General features: G+C 36.6%; 1 protein-coding gene across 1 annotated transcript; it reads right to left on the reverse strand.

Annotated features, from left to right (window-relative positions):
- Positions 1 to 292: 292 nt before the first annotated feature.
- On the reverse strand, positions 293 to 18,325 carry LOC107586759 (cohesin subunit SA-1-like). Its single transcript, XM_016274275.1, has 34 exons — positions 18,153 to 18,325; positions 13,084 to 13,223; positions 12,884 to 13,001; positions 12,638 to 12,775; positions 12,440 to 12,536; positions 11,511 to 11,587; positions 11,221 to 11,425; positions 10,982 to 11,133; positions 10,819 to 10,892; positions 10,532 to 10,655; positions 10,307 to 10,405; positions 10,087 to 10,166; positions 9,589 to 9,696; positions 9,367 to 9,481; positions 8,330 to 8,447; positions 8,131 to 8,234; positions 7,949 to 8,041; positions 6,671 to 6,760; positions 6,381 to 6,584; positions 6,195 to 6,265; positions 6,015 to 6,102; positions 5,116 to 5,196; positions 4,918 to 5,010; positions 4,615 to 4,789; positions 4,317 to 4,456; positions 4,134 to 4,235; positions 3,867 to 4,015; positions 3,586 to 3,714; positions 2,565 to 2,773; positions 2,238 to 2,412; positions 1,965 to 2,078; positions 919 to 1,033; positions 685 to 765; positions 293 to 484 (listed from the first exon to the last, which is right to left on the reverse strand). Exons 2-34 carry the CDS (start codon positions 13,110 to 13,112, stop codon positions 461 to 463), a joined length of 3,771 nt encoding a protein of 1,256 aa, XP_016129761.1. The 5' UTR covers positions 13,113 to 13,223; positions 18,153 to 18,325; the 3' UTR covers positions 293 to 460.
- Between the last annotated feature and the right edge of the window lie 221 nt (positions 18,326 to 18,546).

Consider the following 18,546-nt stretch of genomic DNA (forward strand, 5'->3'; position numbering starts at 1 on the left):
AAACCTGAAATGAAAATTACGGCTTTAACATGAAAGCTTTCTAAATTTCACCCTGAACAAAACCAGAACATGAACGGGTGATCATCTTAAAATAGCTCGAAAGCAATAGAGTCACGAAACGTCTGTCCGAGCAATGTCTGATCAAGCCACATCTGCTCGGATATATCGATGGATGATATGAAAAATAGGAGCCGATACTGCTGAGATGTTTCTGAAACTAACACCAATGTAAGACCAGCAGATTAGACTTTACAGGCTTTTTTTGGTCCTTATGAACTGAGGAAATGCTGACTGACAGGAAAGGCTCACAATGGGATTATGGCCGATCACAAAACTAAGAGAGGAAGCTCACATGCTTGCGTACAGTTGTGCGAACTGCTATTAAAACACAAAATAAACATTTAAGATGAGATTCTTGTAGGTTGCTGGTTGTGATCCCCCATAAAGGCTTAAATCTCTCTCAAAACATCTGCATTCCGAATCCCTGTTAGAGGAAGAAGATAACAAGATAAACCGATTGGTACTTCCTTCTCAATAGCACTGATTAAAAAAGCATGTTCAGAATGACGTTTAAAACAAAGCAGGGTTTTCAGCTGAACATTTACATTTGGTAATCCTACAAAACAAGTGACATTGTTATACATGCATCTAATTTACATTTGAACATCTTAAAGGTGCACTTACAGAATCATCTTCCATTATGGCCGTAGAGTCAAAAAAGTCTGGTCTGAGTTCAGCTCTTTCTCTCCGGTTTCTCGACGCCGGCTAAAATGTAGAACGGACAAATGACCTCAAAGATCTATTCTTACAGATGAACAGATGTTGTAATATGAACCGTAGTCTTGGCTGTCACCAGAAACATTACAAATGCACTAAAGAACTCCGAAAACAGAGCTCAGGACATCTGTAAATTCTTACCAAATCTATCACCATGGTGTCCTCGAATTCCTCGTTCATGTCCTCTAGCTGACCGCGTGAGGACATCATCACGTCCTCGAAGATGGGCTCAGCGTCATCTTCCATGAGGCCTCGTCTGAATCAAATGACAAGTTTAAGGATGTGATAAACTGTAGTTTTGTGATTATTTCTTCCTTAAACTAGGTTTATAGTTAGGCTAATAAACTAATAATCTAGCTTTTTAAAAACTGTATTAAGCCATTTTTTTATTTTTAATAATATATGTGTCCCTGGACGACAAAACCAGTCTTAAGTAGCACGAGTATATTTGTAGCAACAGCCAACAATACATTGTATGGGTCAAAATTATCGATTTTTCTTTTATGCCAAAAATCATTAGGATACTAAGCAAAGATCATGTTCCATGAAGATATTTTGTAAATTTCCTACTCTAAATATATCAAAACTTCTTTTTAATTTGTAATACGCATTGCTAAGGAGTTAATTCGGACAACTTTTTTTTGCACCCTTATTTTATTATTATGGATAGCTTATTTATTCAGCTTTCGGATGATGTATAGATCTCAATTTTAAAAAATGGACCCTTATGACTGGTTTTGTGGTTCAGGGTCACATATAATTAAATATATTTAATACCAACAATTATTATTTATTGATGATAAACAAAAATGCTATACACACTTTTTTAAATATATTACATTTGAACTATTATAAAGTTATAATTATTATTATTGTATAAAATTACATACTTTTTAAATATGCAATAATAATATATAATTAAATATTTTTTTTCATTTTTAATTGTATTGCTGTTGTCTTTTTATAAAAGCAATAAACATTTTTTTAAATTCATTAATTTTATACGTGTTAAATATTCTATTATGTAATATATATATATTCTATTCTGATTGAGGTGGTTTTAGTCACTCCACACATGGTTAGAATTGCTGTGATGTCTTCTCATGACTTATTGCTTTAGTAAAGGACACAAAAGCTTTCTGAAATGTCAACTGCTTAGCATCATGGTCAGTAGTGCGAGTACGTACACCTGCTGTCTCACTCCACCACTGCGTGATTTCATGTAGTTCATCCCTCCTCTATCTTTTCTGTTCACCTCCTCCATCTTCTGCTGATCCAACCATGACATCTGCATCTGAGGGCTGAATGTGAGGGAACAAAATGATGAAATGATGCAAGGACAGTGTGAGAATTGCTTCAGCAGGAGGAGCTCAAGTTACATAAGAAAACAGTATGTTCTGCATAATGTTTCTCCAATCTTTCAACAAGCTGCCTGTTTTTATTAGGCTCGAATGCCATACTTGTGCATGTAGTCTGGTTCTGAGCCTGGTTCCGACGGGTCTTGGTCTGGGATGTGATCTGCTGCCTGTCTGGGGTTTTCTCTCAGGACAGTGGATGTGAGCTGTGGGGTGTGGAGGCCCCCTGGTGTCTGAAGTGTGTCATTACGCATTACCCATGAACCCTCAACACTCTCTTCTGTGAAATGACACAAAGACATCAATGTCAAATCAGATTATTCCTAGACTATGTCAGCGCTATGGAGTGAGAGACAAGGGAATAACAGGGTGTTTTATATGCAGTCTATTATTTAAGATGTCTTATATGAAACATTAAAGCTTTTCTTCTACCTTCCGGTCGTCTTTTGTGCTGAGGCAGTCGACCCCTTTTGCTGCGGACCGTGCTGGTTTTGCTGGTAGAGCTGGTGCCGGTGGTGACAGACAGTCGGTCGTCATCTCCTCCTGTCAGCAGGGAGTTCCTGTACGCGATGAGAGGCAGCCAGACGTCCTCTCTTCTCTCCATCATATACTCCGTCATAAACTTCTCCAGATACGAATGACTGTGGCATGAACACATGTATCAGAACCAATCAAACATGTTGTAACATATGCACAAATACAGTACTAAACATAGGGCTGTAAAATCGATTTATCACGATTAATCACATATATAAATGTACATATATTTGTAGTCACAGTATTGTTTTTTTTTATGTATTGAGCTGCCATAATTACATTTTCCTTTGGGGATTAATAAAGTACATCTAATCTAAATATTACATTTTTATATTTCTTAAATATATACACGTATGTGTGTGCATATATATACACACACATACATATACCTGTATATATATATATATATATATATATATACACACACACACAGTACACACATGCATTATGTAAACAGACTTTTTATTTTGGATGCAATTAATAACGATTAATCTATTTTACTGCCATAACTAAATGTCTGGAGACACAGTTTTGTGATGTTGTCATTCTAAATGATAAAAATGAGCAATAATAATGACTTGAAGTGGTATGTCCACCAAATGGCTTTCTTTTTTCTATTGAGCACAAAAGGTGGTATTTTGAAGAATGTTAGGAACTATACTATTTTGGTTCCCGTTTACATTGTATGGACAAAATATATCATGGGAACCGAAAACCGTTTGGATTCTTTATAATTAATTTATGTTGAACAGAAGAAAGTAAGTCATTCAGGTTTGGAATGACATGAGGGTGAGTAAATGATGATGATTTTCATTTTTGGATGAACTACCCCTTTAATATGGGTGTTCACATTTTTTACTGCTACTGCACAAAATATACACACGTAAAACAGTCACAAAGCATTTTCTGCACTTACACAGTCTTTTTGTCTTGTCGTAGGAGTTTGGAGGAGAACTCACAGAGCACCTCCAGGAAGGCCAGGTTCGGTGGTGGGTACTCTGGTCCTTTTGGATTCGGGACCTTGAAGGCGAACTCAATCCCATCCCTATGTTTGTTATATAAAATCAGTTCATGTAAACATTCACATTAAACATCTAGAGTTAGGTTATTAAAGTCAGTTCTGGTTCTGCCAATAATTGCTTTTAATTCTTTAGATAGAAACAGTGTAGTAAAGATGAAGCAAGCCAAGTTTCTTACTTGTGCAGTGTGGCCACGGCCTCTCTGGTTTTGATCTGGTCCAGCCCAAATGTGAGTGCAAAGCGACGGGCCAATTCCTTAATGCCACTGACATGTGAGGACGTTCGGTCCAGGTTGGGTCCTTGGTCCTGGATCAGCTCATTGAAGAGCTGCAGACAAGGAAAGTGTCCAAATCGAACATTTAAAGCATTAGGGAGGAAAGTTGTACATTTCAAAATCCATAACCGACTGTGAAAATGATCTAATCCTAAAAATTACATCTCATACCTGCTGCAAGCTGAGGATAAGGGTCTTTGCACACTGGATCTTGTCCATCTGTCTGGTCTTACTCAAGGTTTCTTTGATGATGTCTCCATAGTCATTGTAATACTGAAAAACGAACACCAGTCATTTGAATCACATTTGAACCATAATAGACCTCTGTGGCTTAAATTGATCAGGTTTTCATACCTTCATATATTGTTTGAAGATGTCAGCAGCAGCAGGCATGTCCACAATGTCGTAGATGATTAGTTTGCTGAAGGCGGCCAACAGATTCCTCCTCTTATGAAGGGCCTCAATCTTATTAGCTTCATCCTCTTCATCACCCTCTGAAAGAAAAAGCCCAACTTTAAGTGAAAAATTTAAGGTAGAGTCTGTTTAAGTAGTCTTGATAGAAAAGTATTTTCTATATGCTCTAGAATAAATAAATAAATTCTCAGGATAGCTCTGATCACAAAAGTCAAAGCGCATCAGAACACACACGCACCCATGCTCTGATTTTCATCATCCTGGTCGATAAACACGTGATCCAGGACAAAATTGAGTAGTTCATTCTGCAGAGTGCTGTCTGGATTGAAGACCAGCGGCTGCAGAGCTTCTCGGCCACCTGAGACCAACTGGTGACTGAAAATCATCAGCAGGTCACATAGCAACATGAAGGCCTGTGGAGATAAAACAGACAAACTCTTAAATTTCATAAGTGAATGTTTCAATGTGCACTATGAGTCACTCTTTTTAAGACCATAATTAAAGAACACCAGCAAAAGGTCACTAAAATGCCTCCACTCACCTGCTCTTTGACTGGAGTGTTCACATTAGACAGGCACTGTTGGCAAACCGCTAGAAATGACTTCACCACTCTTCTTAATGCCACAAGATCATCCTGCCCAGGAAACGCATATGAACGTCTGTGTCACATAATTCTCAGAGAACATCGATAAATCAGGCTAATGTACTTGGTAACTGTATACTATGGGGTCTACTGCACCTTTGATGGACATCCTTCAGTAATTTTCACCAGTTGCCACAGGATGGAGTAATGAGAGCACTGCAGAGCTTGGACAGCGATCTGACCACAAGACAAGAGAATATAGATTCATCATTTAATGCAAAAGGCTATAGCCTACAAAAGGCTAACATGTTACAGCATCTGACATTATGATGTATATAAAAGTTCTTATGTTATCAATGTGTCTTTTTTTTTTATTTAATACAGTTTGCCAAGCTTTTATTTTTGTTTTGTACAACACTACATTTAAAAACTATGGGGTCGGAAAGATGATTTTTTTCCCCTCGTGTGTTCATCAAAGATGCATTTAATAGGTTCTTATGCATTTATTGTTAAAGAAAATCAATAATATTGTAAAATATTATTATTCAAATATAATTTAAATGTAATATATTCCTATAATGCCAAATGCTTATTTTTTAGCAGCAATTACTCCAGTTTTCACGGTCAAATAAGCTTTTAAAAAAAATAATCTTAATATGCAGAATTAATGCTCAAGAAACATTTCTTATTATTATCAAAGTTAAAATCTGTTATGCTACTTGAATATTTTTTGGAAACCATCAAACATTTTTTCCCCCGGGATTCTTTAATGAATAGCAAGTTCAAAAGAAAAGCATTTATATAAAATAAAACATTATAACTATCACTTTTGGTCAATTTATGCATCCTTGCCGAATAAAAGTATTAATTTCTTTAAAAAAAAAAAACTTCCTATCCCCAAACATTTTAGTTTAAAACTATGCAATTCAGCTACTGCTTTATATTTGTATATGTATATGTGAGTTTGTGTTTTATGCCAATCTATTTCATGTTACTAAGTTAGATCATTAGAATTCTGTCGATCGCCATCCATTCTCATTGGTTAACACGTTTACCTGCTCTGGCATGGAGCCCTGTTCGATCCCCATCTTCAACAATCGATAACAATTTTTGAAAAGGTCCCACTTTGTAAGGTCATGTGCACTGGAAAGCATACAAAACAAACCTCAATGTTCTGTAGACAGAAACAAATTCTGCATTTCCAAGACAAAAATCAGAGGGAATTGGTCTCTTACTTATGGAACGCAGTAAGCTTCTTTAGCGTTGAAAGAACGTTATAAATGTCATCATCATCTGCTTCATCGCCCTAGGAATAAGAAAATGAACAAAGACAGAATTTCATATCAAATGCATAAAGGCCAGTCACTAATATTAATACAATACATGAGATGAAAAGCACTGAAATGAAGCTGCTCTTTCACCTCCTGCAGCAGGTCTTCTACCGAGTGAGCGAATCTGTCCATGAGCTCGTCGATGAGTTGGCTGCGAGCGATGTCCACGCGGTTCATGATGGTGTATTCTTCACTGCACAAAATGCTGTAAGTCTTGCTACATGCTTCCAGAACCTCCATCTCAGCGTGCTTCTCCACCACCACCCGGATCTGCTTCAGCAGGGCATCCAGATGCTAGACACAGGAATAAATATCAGAAAACAACTAAACAATGTGTCGGCCTAGATTTTTATGTCAAAGTAGTAAGAACTCCAACAAACCTTTTCCATTCGTCCTGAGCTGTAGACTTCAAGGTCAAAGTACTGAGGGATCTGAAGGAGGTTCGCCACCTTTTCAGCATCAGCCTGGTACTAAAGGCAAAAGCAAAACAAATGTGAAGCATATTTTCTGTAACATTCAAAGTTACAGAAATTTGTTTCAGCGTTCAAAAACAAATCTTTTTTTTTTAATAATAATGGAAGAAACTGTATTATATTGAAATCTTAAACAAGGAAGTACAGCAGCCTGCAGAGTCATAAGAGATAATTTGCATGCATGACAAACAGATGATGTAGACTTCACAAGCTTATGCATCCCTCTAGATTTTAGTCACAAGTATAAATGAGGATAGTACAGGTCAGGTATAAAACAAATCTTTTTCCAATATGATACATTTCTTTACTGTCACATTTAATCAATGTAATGCATCCTTGCATTTTAATTTTTTAATAAAAAAAAATAAGCTGATTTCTTGAGCAGCAAATCAGCATATTAGAACAATTTCTAAAGGATCAGGTGACGCTTAAGACTGGAGTAACGACAGCTGAAATTTTTTTGAGAATTTAAAAAAAAAAAATTTTTTTCCTTTGATCAAATAAATGCACACACTCGTAGTGTGTCGTAACAAAAATAGGAAGGAGGAAAACCATCAATGGATTATGTGTGGATTATGTGAAGTATACACAACTTTCTTTGATTATAATATCAGCGCTCTGGTTCTGTTTTGCATGTACAGTTGTTGTTTTGAAAAACTATGTTTATATTCTCCTGTTTTATGAACTCTGACATTCCTGGGCCTTGGTACTTTACCTTTGACAGCAGCATGGGCAGAGCAACAATTAAGTGTTCAGTCAGCCTGTTCTTATCGTCAATCTGTGTCTTCTTCTCTTTGGCAGTGAGCACCTGAGGGATGTGCAGAAGAACAACAGAAAAAAGCTGATTTCTTGAGCAGCAAATCAGCATATTAGAACAATTTCTAAAGGATCAGGTGACGCTTAAGACTGGAGTAACGACAGCTGAAATTTTTTTGAGAATTAAAAAAATTTGTTTTTTTCCTTTGATCAAATAAATGCACACACTCGTAGTGTGTCGTAACAAAAATAGGAAGGAGGAAAACCATCAATGGATTATGTGTGGATTATGTGAAGTATACACAACTTTCTTTGATTATAATATCAGCGCTCTGGTTCTGTTTTGCATGTACAGTTGTTGTTTTGAAAAACTATGTTTATATTCTCCTGTTTTATGAACTCTGACATTCCTGGGCCTTGGTACTTTACCTTTGACAGCAGCATGGGCAGAGCAACAATTAAGTGTTCAGTCAGCCTGTTCTTATCGTCAATCTGTGTCTTCTTCTCTTTGGCAGTGAGCACCTGAGGGATGTGCAGAAGAACAACAGAAAATCTTTAAACCTAGAGTCTATAATATGTCTACAGTAAAGACTGATTCCGAGACAACTTACCCTCTTTCCTGTTCCTCTGCCCACAGGCGGATGAGCTTCGGCTGCCTGTCTGATGGTACAGACCATGAGCTCGATCAGTGCGCCCTCATGCCGGTCCCCCAACACTACAACAAAACCCACCACCAGACAGGACTAATGAGTAAACAGAGACATGCTAGTTTAATCCAGAATGATCTGAAATAAATGTGGGTGGCTGTACCCTCTTCCCCCTGCACAGGGTCCTCCAGCAGGAGCTCGACCATGCAGTCCCAATCTTTCAGCAGATCCTGTGAGCTGTCCCATAGACTGTCCACCAGGTACGCTCCATGCTCGTGAAGCTTCCATGCAAAAAGGTAGTATGATGGTTAGATAAACAGCAATAACCAATGTGTTGGGAAAATATTAGGAGCTAAGAGCTGGCTGTCTTTTAAGGTGGTGGAATTTTAATTGAATTGGCCACATCCCACAGGAAGTTGAATAGGAATAACAGGATTGCATGCATACAAAGATTTCAAGGGAAAACAACTAAATAACTGACTAATTATGATAACTGTGAATAATGCAGGATACACAAGATTCTCACCTGATCACAATCTTTCAAATTAAGTTAAATTAAGCAAACTAAGACAAAACCAACATAAGCAGATTTAAAAAAAAAAAATGGAAAAAACAATTAACATCAAAAAGGATTTTAATTTGTACCACAAAAATGTTCATCGCATTATCAATAGCCTATATATAAATGAATCAAATAAAATAAAACTGAATACAAGTATATAATAAAAATATTAATTGAAAAATTAATTAAAAATAATAAATACTGACAAAATAAAATTAGCTTGTAAGCTAGAACTGGGACAATAAATGATTCATTGTGGTCTATAAAAGAAAAGTTCATTTCAAAATGTTAATTTATTTTCTAAAATATTTATTATGAATTTTTGAACTGTACATTTTTTTATGAACTGTATTGAAATGTAATGTTTAAAAATAACCCATGTGTTAAGTGAATGTGAAAAATCTTTAATAGGCAAGTCATAACATCATTTTATTCCATTTTAATTCTCCTTTCTCGAATTCCAAATTGGATAACAACTCTGCATCCTGCTTGCTAAACCAATTTGATTTTAATTTTAAATTTCACGGCACTCATCCCTGTTAGTAACGCATTCTCAATAAAGGGATGAGCTAATAGATAAATGCTCGGTGAATAAAGGCTGTGCATAAAACCATCAAAAATACATTCATTTTTCTCACCTCACTCTCCAGAAAGAAAAGCACTAGCATTCTTATAAGGTTCCCATTAGGGCTGTTTCGGCCTCGTCTTTTCGCCAAAGCCTCCTCAGCCTGAGGGTCATGCCTGCTAAATAACCTGCAGCAAGACACAAGCAACTGATCAAAACATTGGAGGAGTTTGATGTGCTGACATCATGTTTAGGAGTAAAACGTGGCTGTCAAAAACACATTCATTCATCTCACTTTCTATGAAGGAACTCTCCAGCTGCCACAGCAACAGGACGATGAGCCGAATACACTAGATGGTAGACGTTCTCACAGTCGTCATTAGACAAAGCATCCTCACTACCACTACAAGAAAAATAAAAAAACCAAAAGAGAGATTTAAGGATGTAGAAAGATGTGAGAGGTGGAGTCACACAAGAGAAATCTTATAACAGAACACAGGAGACTAATTAATATTCTGTAATATGATAATCATATTACTATATTATTTTGCAATAAATACCTACTACATTTACAGTACTCAACAGTACAACGTAGCATACTGTAGTTTGAAATGTTTAATAATGCTCTCTAATAAAGAAATTATTTATATTAAACTTTTTATACAAGTATGTAAATGTATGTGTTTATATAAATATTTATATACACACAAAAATAATAAAATAAAATGGAATATTTAACAGACACAGAGTCAAAGAATCTCAAAAAAATAAAGGCTGTGTGAAAAATACTTACTGCAGAATCAAAGTGACAAGTCGTATGGCCTCTACTGCCACATCATACTCTTTATCCAAAGTCATGGACACAATACGGTCCTGAGAGAAAGGAAGTGACATCATAACACTTCCAAACTGATGCCTACAGCACTCAGGCACATTTTGAAAATTGTAATAAAGGTATGGAGAGACATAATAAAAGCTGTTATAGAGTATTCAGAATTGTGCATGTATGTCACCTTAAATCGATTGGTGAAGAGCTCAAGTTTGGGGTATAGCTCTCTGTTGGTGTAGAGGGTCTGAAGAGCCTTTAGACATTTGAGTCGAACTTCACCTTGCTGTAAAGGATTATATAATTTAAATTTTTTAGATCAACAATATTTAACATGAAAAAATACATAATTGTATATACTAGATTATGTTACTGATAACTATCACACACACAGAGAAATATACACACTTACTCTGTCATGTAGCGTCCATCCCACATACTTCAAGTAACTGTCATTGAGAAAAGCATCACTGTATAACTTCATCCAAACGCCAATTTCTTCTATGCAAATAGCTCTGATTTCCGCTATGGCATCTCTGAAAGAAATCAAGAGAACATAATATGAAGTCCTCAGGATAATGAAACATCTGGTTTCTAGTCATTTGTGATTTTTGGATAAGGATATGTCAAAAACTCTGACATTAAAAAGTACAAACTGCTCACAAACGGGTTTCTACCTGCTATTTGTATGCCACTCACCTGTAACGGTGAACAAAAATTCCCTTGAAGATTGAGTTCATCATGTTCTCAATCTCATCTTGGTTTTCTTGGAGCTAGAAGATGAAATAAACAAGAAAACACATTGAAAATCGTGTTCATGAGACCTTAGAACAAAACTTGGAAGAAAAGGAAGCCATCCCACCTCTTTCCTCTTCTCCAGCAGCAGTTCCAGCTTCTCGTTGGCTCTTTTCCCTGCGACCTTATTCCGTTCGGCCTCATACTGCCTCTGTGTGTTATCCTGATTGATGCTCAGGTTCAGAGCAACATTTACCAGGGCTGTCATCAGTTTCATTGCTGCAGCAGAAACGAGACACATGACTGAAATTAATAACTCAACTGCAGTATCAGATATAACTTGAAGGTCAATGGTGAATGACTGACCTGCCAGTGTGCTGGTGTGTCTGAAGGCTCGGACCTGTGAGTCTGAGAGCCCAGTGAGCAGAGAAATGACGGTGTCCATCATGTATTCATCATAGATGATGCTGTACTGGCACTGACGGATCAGAACCATGATGAACTCACAAAAGTTATATCGGAATTTCTTCCACTGCGGCCCTGCCATTGTGAGAGGATAGTCGCCACTGTCCTGGATTTGATGAGCAGAGAAATCGATTCATTCATTAACATTTAAGAATTCAGGTGGAAAAAAAGTGTCAAAAATAACAACAAACCTCATCAAACTCCTCTGTCATCTTTCGGATAATTTCAGCATTCTGCATGTTCCTGAACATCTCGATCCTTACAGTGCCTGCGATTGTTTGTGAAATAAATTCATATTTTTTTCAGCAACTATGCACTAAATTGATCAAAAGTGACATTAAAAGGCTTTTATAATGATACAAAACACATCAAATAAAAGTTGCTTCTTTTGAACTTTTAAAGCATCACAACTGTTTTCAAACACTGATAATAATACGAAATGTTTCTTGAGCACCAAATCAGCATATTAGAATGATTTCTGAAGGATAATGTGACACCGAAGACTGAAGTAATGGCCATCACAGGAATAAATTCCATTTTAAAACATTAACAGAACATTTTAAAAACTGCAATGATATTTGAAAATATTGCTGTTTTACTGTATTTTTCAGCAAATACATGCTTCTTTTAACATCATTAAAAATTATAAAAAAATAAAAATCTTACCAATCCCAAACTTTTAAATGGTAGAGTAACTGCAGATCCCTATCCCTATTTAAATCAATTTTATTTAATGCTGATTTTCAAAGCATCTAATTTTTTTCCATCAACAGCATATGAGCTTGGTGATTTAAGGGGATAGTTGCCAAATCTTGTTTTCTGTGGCTGTACATAGGAATCAAGTGATCAGTTGATTGAGATTCCTCTGTAAATACACGTATTACCTTATTATTAATATAGATGTTTAATAATATATATGTTGGTGCATATAGATGTTCCTAGATATAGATGTAATTTAACTTCAAATTGCTTAGATACACAGTCATTTGAGAAAGAATCATGATGTATGAATATATTTTTCTCCCTAACCCTAATTCATATGATTGCAACTGACCATAATTCATAGTTTTAAAATAAAAAGCAACTTTGGAACTGTTGAGAAACAAATTAGATAAGTTACCTTTACAGCCAGAACACTGAATGAAAAAGTTGATTAGATCTAGGAGTGCAAGGTCTCTGTCTTGCTTGTAAGATTCAATCCAGTCATCAATGACGGACTAGAAACAAATGCAAAGAAGAAGAAAAAAAAAACAGTCACTTAGCACAATTCCACCTCAAATAGTCAGAAACAGACAGCAAGACACGTGTTGTGTTTTACCTGCATGGCACTTTTGCCTTGTTTGACCACCTCAAACAGAGTGCTGGGGTCTGTGCCCTCTCCATTCTGATGGGCCACTCCATTCGGCCTCCTCCCGCCTTTATCAACCGGAGACCTTCGGGCCTTCTTACTGGCCGCCTGGCAAAAAAAAAGAAAGAAAGAGAGATCAGCAAGAGTGGCTGACAGCATGCATTTAGGGTTCAAATAAATGCAATCAGTTGATCTGCTCAGCAGCAGTGGTCTTACTCCTTGTTTTCCAGGCCTGCCTCTCTTTTTCTTGCCCTTTCCTTCCCCTGAGTCATCCAGCTCACTAACACTCATGCTCAGACTCACAGTGTCGCCTTGCCCGTCATTTGACGAGTCCCTGCATAGTGTGATGCAAATGTTTATTAACATTTTTGTGCCCATTTATATTAGCGCCCATCATTTTAAAGTGTTTTACTTACTGCAACATAGGAAAGTCCGAGTTGATCATGTTGTGTCTTCTGACAAAACTAGGAGACTTCTAAAGATGAATCACCCAGTAATGGCGTGAATGCGTTTGCGATTCCTCAGTTCAGGCCCAGAATACTTCAGACCACATAACCTGAGAATTTAGAGAAAACAGAAGCTCTGATCAGGATGACATGAAGCATAATTAAGTACAGATAAATGCAAACCAGTACAAAAAGCTTAATGACCAGTAAATTGTACATAACATGACAAAAGCAGTTGTTTTATGTTATAACTAAAATAATTTATATATATATATAATATATATATAATATATATATATATATATATTTTTTTTGTTTAAATACAAGTTCTCCTCAGAATGGGGTTGAATGCAAAGATATGTCACGGTTACAAAACTGTAACAAAATAGTTAGTTACACTTTATATCAGTTGTATAATTATTTCATTATTAGTGCATTAACATTGTTTCCTTTAGCTGCACTAACAATGTAAATCAATCCTCATTGCTAAAATGTACAGCAGCAATGCACTACAAGTAGCTTTCATAGTAGCTAATCAGAACCATACAAACTTGTTCACAAAATAAGGCACATTTTAAACAAAATTCCTTATGTGCACCATTCCCTCTTTCCTTAGCAATTTTTTATCCTGCTGTCAGAAAAACTTAGCCTTTTTAACACTGTATATACTATCTGAGATCAAATCTTTATCTATACATCTGTCTTAGTCCATACGTGACCTGGTTTAGAAGTGAAGAATGTTTATTCAGATTGAATGGGAGTGGATTTATATCTCCCTTCATCGGTTCATCTCATAAACACTCGCGCTAAGGACAGGCAGCAGTCTCTAATGATCTGTGAAACACTCAAAATAGCTTAACAATTGCCCTGAGAGACTGTGAGAAAAGCAGCATTCGCTCTTGCTTTGTCTTGCAGACACTCATTTCCACCTCAGGTTTGAAAGAAAACTCAATGGTTTATAGATCAAATTCTGTCTTAAGACATCAGCGTAATCAAGGTCTTTTCAAGCAAGTGGGCCGCAGCGAGAGGCATTACCAACACTGACTTACTAAATAATGTAATTTCATGTGGCTTGTCAATGAGGAATTCAGCCTTTAGCTAAATTACATAAAAAGATCTTGTAGACAAATTTAACATAGTCTGTTTAACCGCTAACACTCTTCCTACTAAACTGATCACTTGTACACCGTTTTTTAACACTGAAAAGGCTTGAATTACAAGGCCTACATAGAATCAGTGCCCATAGAATTAGAACAGCGGTTACTCAAATTTCTAAACATTTCCTGCCAATTGAATGTTTATTTATTACATATTTTGGATACCAATATAAGCACAGTACTCTTTAACCATTATTTAAATCCATTCCACAGATTTTACCCAAAATCAGCTTAGAAAATGTGGAAAAAGTACTTAACTAAATAGAAAGCGATGGAAATGATTAAATTATGCAAACTACAGTGTTACATAATACAATTAAATATGCAAAAAAGGATCATTTGCAAATAAACTCACAAAATTTGACAATGGGTGTTTTAGAGTATGATCTTTCTGTTACTGACAGATTTAGCTTGACTAAGCTCAGATTCAGGGAAAACGTCCATTTACTAAACTTTTAAGCATTTTTTTCTTCTTCTTCTTCCGTTTTTAAGGGTTAAAGCAACAGTTCATCTTTTACTCACCCTCACATCATTCCAAACCTGCAGGACTTTCTCAAAATATCTTATTTTGGTTATGGAACAACATGAGAGTGAGTAATTGATGAATGAATGTTCAAACAGTTTCTGGTGAACTATCCCTTTAATGCGTTTTGCCTTTTTAGGGTATACAACCCATTCTAAAAAGCACAGTAAACTATGCTTACTATACTATCAAATAAATACAGATAGTCAAAACAATGTTTCACTTCATGTAAAGTTGTACCGCAGAGCTAAACTATTCCATACAGGTTTATACTGTAAGCAAGTCTATTATTTAAACACAAACATTTAATAAAACACAAACATACATGCATGCATACACCCTTTCAAACCTGTCTTAAGGATCGCACAAACATTAAAAGCCCATTCACATCACTACTCATAAATCTGCTTAGAAGAAAAAAATCTACATCACTTCTGTAATTAAAACTATTCATTCATCCCACAGGTGATGTGATTTTTCTTATCTCTTAAAGCAACATTCATTGATCTTAATAACACAGCCAATAAAATTCCAGGATAAGAGCATATGACCGACAGTGAGGGTGTTTCCATGGCAACAACGGCCTCCTGGAATACATGTCACGCATCTAAATTGCTTGCCAAAAACACCCGCACTCAGGAGAGGGCATAATACTACAACAGAAAGGTGAAGTCACGCTATAGTTTAATATTAAGATGACTATCCGGGCATCATTTATTCCAATAAACATCTGTTTCAAGAAGGTTAGCTTCAAAAACAAAGCTTGTGAAAATATTCATTGGTAAAATAATCATATAAAAACAACAAATGCATATTTTGGTATCTTAGCATAACATAGACACACAAAGATAGCCTACACAAACACTAAATAACGCAAAAAAGATGAATGACCAAAGTAGAAAGGTGTTATCGTTGCTTGTATAACGCACGAAGGAGAGCTTTTTCGCTCTGTATGTGGTTCTCCAGAGGGACAAAGCCAAGGACACCAATTGCAGCGGTCCTTAATAATATTTCTGCCTTATAATGCACTGTATAAAAGGTGAGAGATAATGAAATCAGCACATTTGAGCTGAGGCCTGCCAAGGGGTTGGTTTAAAAACAAACTTCATTAAGGAAAAAGACTCCATTATTTTAAATCCCACATTTAGGTTAGCTATGATGTACTTAAAGCTGGACTTTAGGTTTTGAAGTCTACAGTAAGTCCTCCAGGGATGAACCCTAGTCTCTTGTGAAATCAACCATTTTACACAAAGCCTTCCTCGCCTTTGCCAAGATGTATAGATAGAATTACAAGCCACAGCCTTTATTTGATGTATTTAAAAAGCCATCAGATACAAACAGAAACACTTACATGCAATAAGACTAATGTACTTCTAGAATAAATCCAATAATATCTTTACAAATATGACTCTAACACTCTTGGGATTGATTAGACTTTTAGATATGAAAACATTCAGCATTTAGCACAACAATTTTAAGTAACAAACAAGTAACAGCTTTACTGTTTTAGCAAGAGTGTGTGAGGCATGCAGACAGACTACATATTGAACACTAAAGTGTCCGAAGTCATTTATATTAATGTGGGTTTTTCTTCAATCGGCACAAATCCCATCTAAAATCCTCACCACATTAGTCTTAGATCAAAGTGGTTTGCATGGTGCTAGAAACTGCAAAAGAGTTGTTTACCACATAATGACTTTTAAAAAATCTTTCAAAACCAGACTGATTTGCAAATGCATCTCTCCAATTCACTGAAAAGAACAATTTGGTCACAAATGTGCAAATCTGTAGTTGTACTCTACCTAAGGGCAATTTCTAGCACATTAAACCCTTAAGATTTCACGAATTAGATTAATTCCAATGATTTCTAGGCACGGAAAACACACATTTAAAATTCCTTGCTATATCCATTTTATATTTTGAGTGGAATATTGCATGCTAACCACTGGAAGATATACAAAATGTACAGACAAACAATATATTTTAAAAAAATACAGCATTCAACAGAGGTAAACTAATTCTTCTAATCTCTTAACTTAAGAGTACTTGATGCACCGACAAAACCCGCTCTCATTTTAGAAATAAATAAACCACATTTCCTCAAAAAGAATTAAAGTGGTGTATGGTTCAGTGCGGAATCAACACTCAAAGTACACAAACAACATTTGGATATCGCTTGCTCAGTGCTTACTCAGGATGAGAATTTACAGTCACCTGCCAACATCTCACCTCAAAAAGCAGTATAACCTAAATCAAATGATGTGTGTACATTACAACGTTGGAATATAAATAGAAAATTGATTGATGGAGAAGCGTGAGCCTTTAAATGATGTTCATTCAGTCTGGATAGAGGAACCAACCATCTGTGACAACTTGGTTAGCAAATAGATTATATTTTACAAACACAGAATGAAGCAAGATGAATGACTCATAAGGTTTCCAAGTGGTCAGTGAGCATTTTATGTTGTTCAAGAAGATATACACAACCATAACTTTTTTTAATATAAAAAAAATATCGCACCTAGAAGTGTTTCATTGCTCAGTTTAAGTGATCAAATACCAGACATGGGCTAGTCCTGGACGGTCTAAACTCCTCCTCTGCTCATAAAACAAACCTTCATGAAGTAACTACCGGCTAAATTTGGACATCAATGTTTTTAAAGCGAGTAAGAAAAGCAACACTTGAAAATACATAAGTAACACTCCACACATTTTCCCTCTCAGAGGTTTTACGCTAGTTAACCAAGTTATGGACGTTTCGAACAAAAAGTTGAGCTGTTTATCTTTTACTGACCCAAATTACTTAACCAACACAAACCTCCATCCCTCAAGTCTGTAAAAACGGCATATTTTATTCGTGACAACTCGGGGAAGTGTAGGAAAGTGAAGTACACAAACCAGACGTTACATTTCGCACGAGCCAGAGCGAGCGCATCAGAGAACAACAGCAGTTCGCGCGCTGACTGACTGTCTGTTCGCGTGCATGGCGGCAGGAAGACACAATGTCACACTCGTTCCTGCAATAACACACCGAAACACATGCACATCAGCTTATTAAGATAATATAGCCGTGAGTGAAATGGAAGACAGTGCCACCAAGGACAGGGGGGGCACGCACGCACGCACGCACGCACGCGCACACACACACACACACACACACACACACACACACACACACACACGCACGCACACGCACACACGCACACTGTCCTTCGAGAATTGATCCCATCCCCCCTACACACACACACACACAATCTCTTGCATGTCCTCCATCTTTAATGCAAGCACGATTTACGCAGTGAACGCGCGCCCCACGGAAAGATTCAGACTCAGTTGTTGCAAAACTCGTACAAACTCACCTCAACCGCTAAAAGGGGTCCTCCGGGACACGCGTCAGTAATAATTGGCGCGATTAATTGACCAAATAGTTTATGTTTTTATATTGTAAATTAGACCTGAAGCAGAACCGCGCCTTTCCTGAGAGTAGCAATCCTAAACTGCCATCTGGCGGCTTTTACTGCAACGAAATGGCGCGATGGGAGACTGATCTGAGGTCGCCTCCTGGTGGACAGAGGATCTTTTTACACAAAGCAAAAATAAAAGCCTTCTTCTTCTTCTTCTTGTTTTATGGCGGGTGGCATCCACCGTTAAGGTGCATTACCGCCACTTACTGTACTGGAGTGTGGACCAGAGTGACCAACAGAACTTTATATACAGGCGCATCTCAATAAATTAGAATGTCGTGGAAAAGTT

This window comes from Sinocyclocheilus grahami, unplaced genomic scaffold (assembly GCF_001515645.1).
Source record: "Sinocyclocheilus grahami isolate Dianchi unplaced genomic scaffold, SAMN03320097.WGS_v1.1 scaffold85.1, whole genome shotgun sequence".
Lineage (NCBI taxonomy): Eukaryota > Metazoa > Chordata > Actinopteri > Cypriniformes > Cyprinidae > Sinocyclocheilus > Sinocyclocheilus grahami.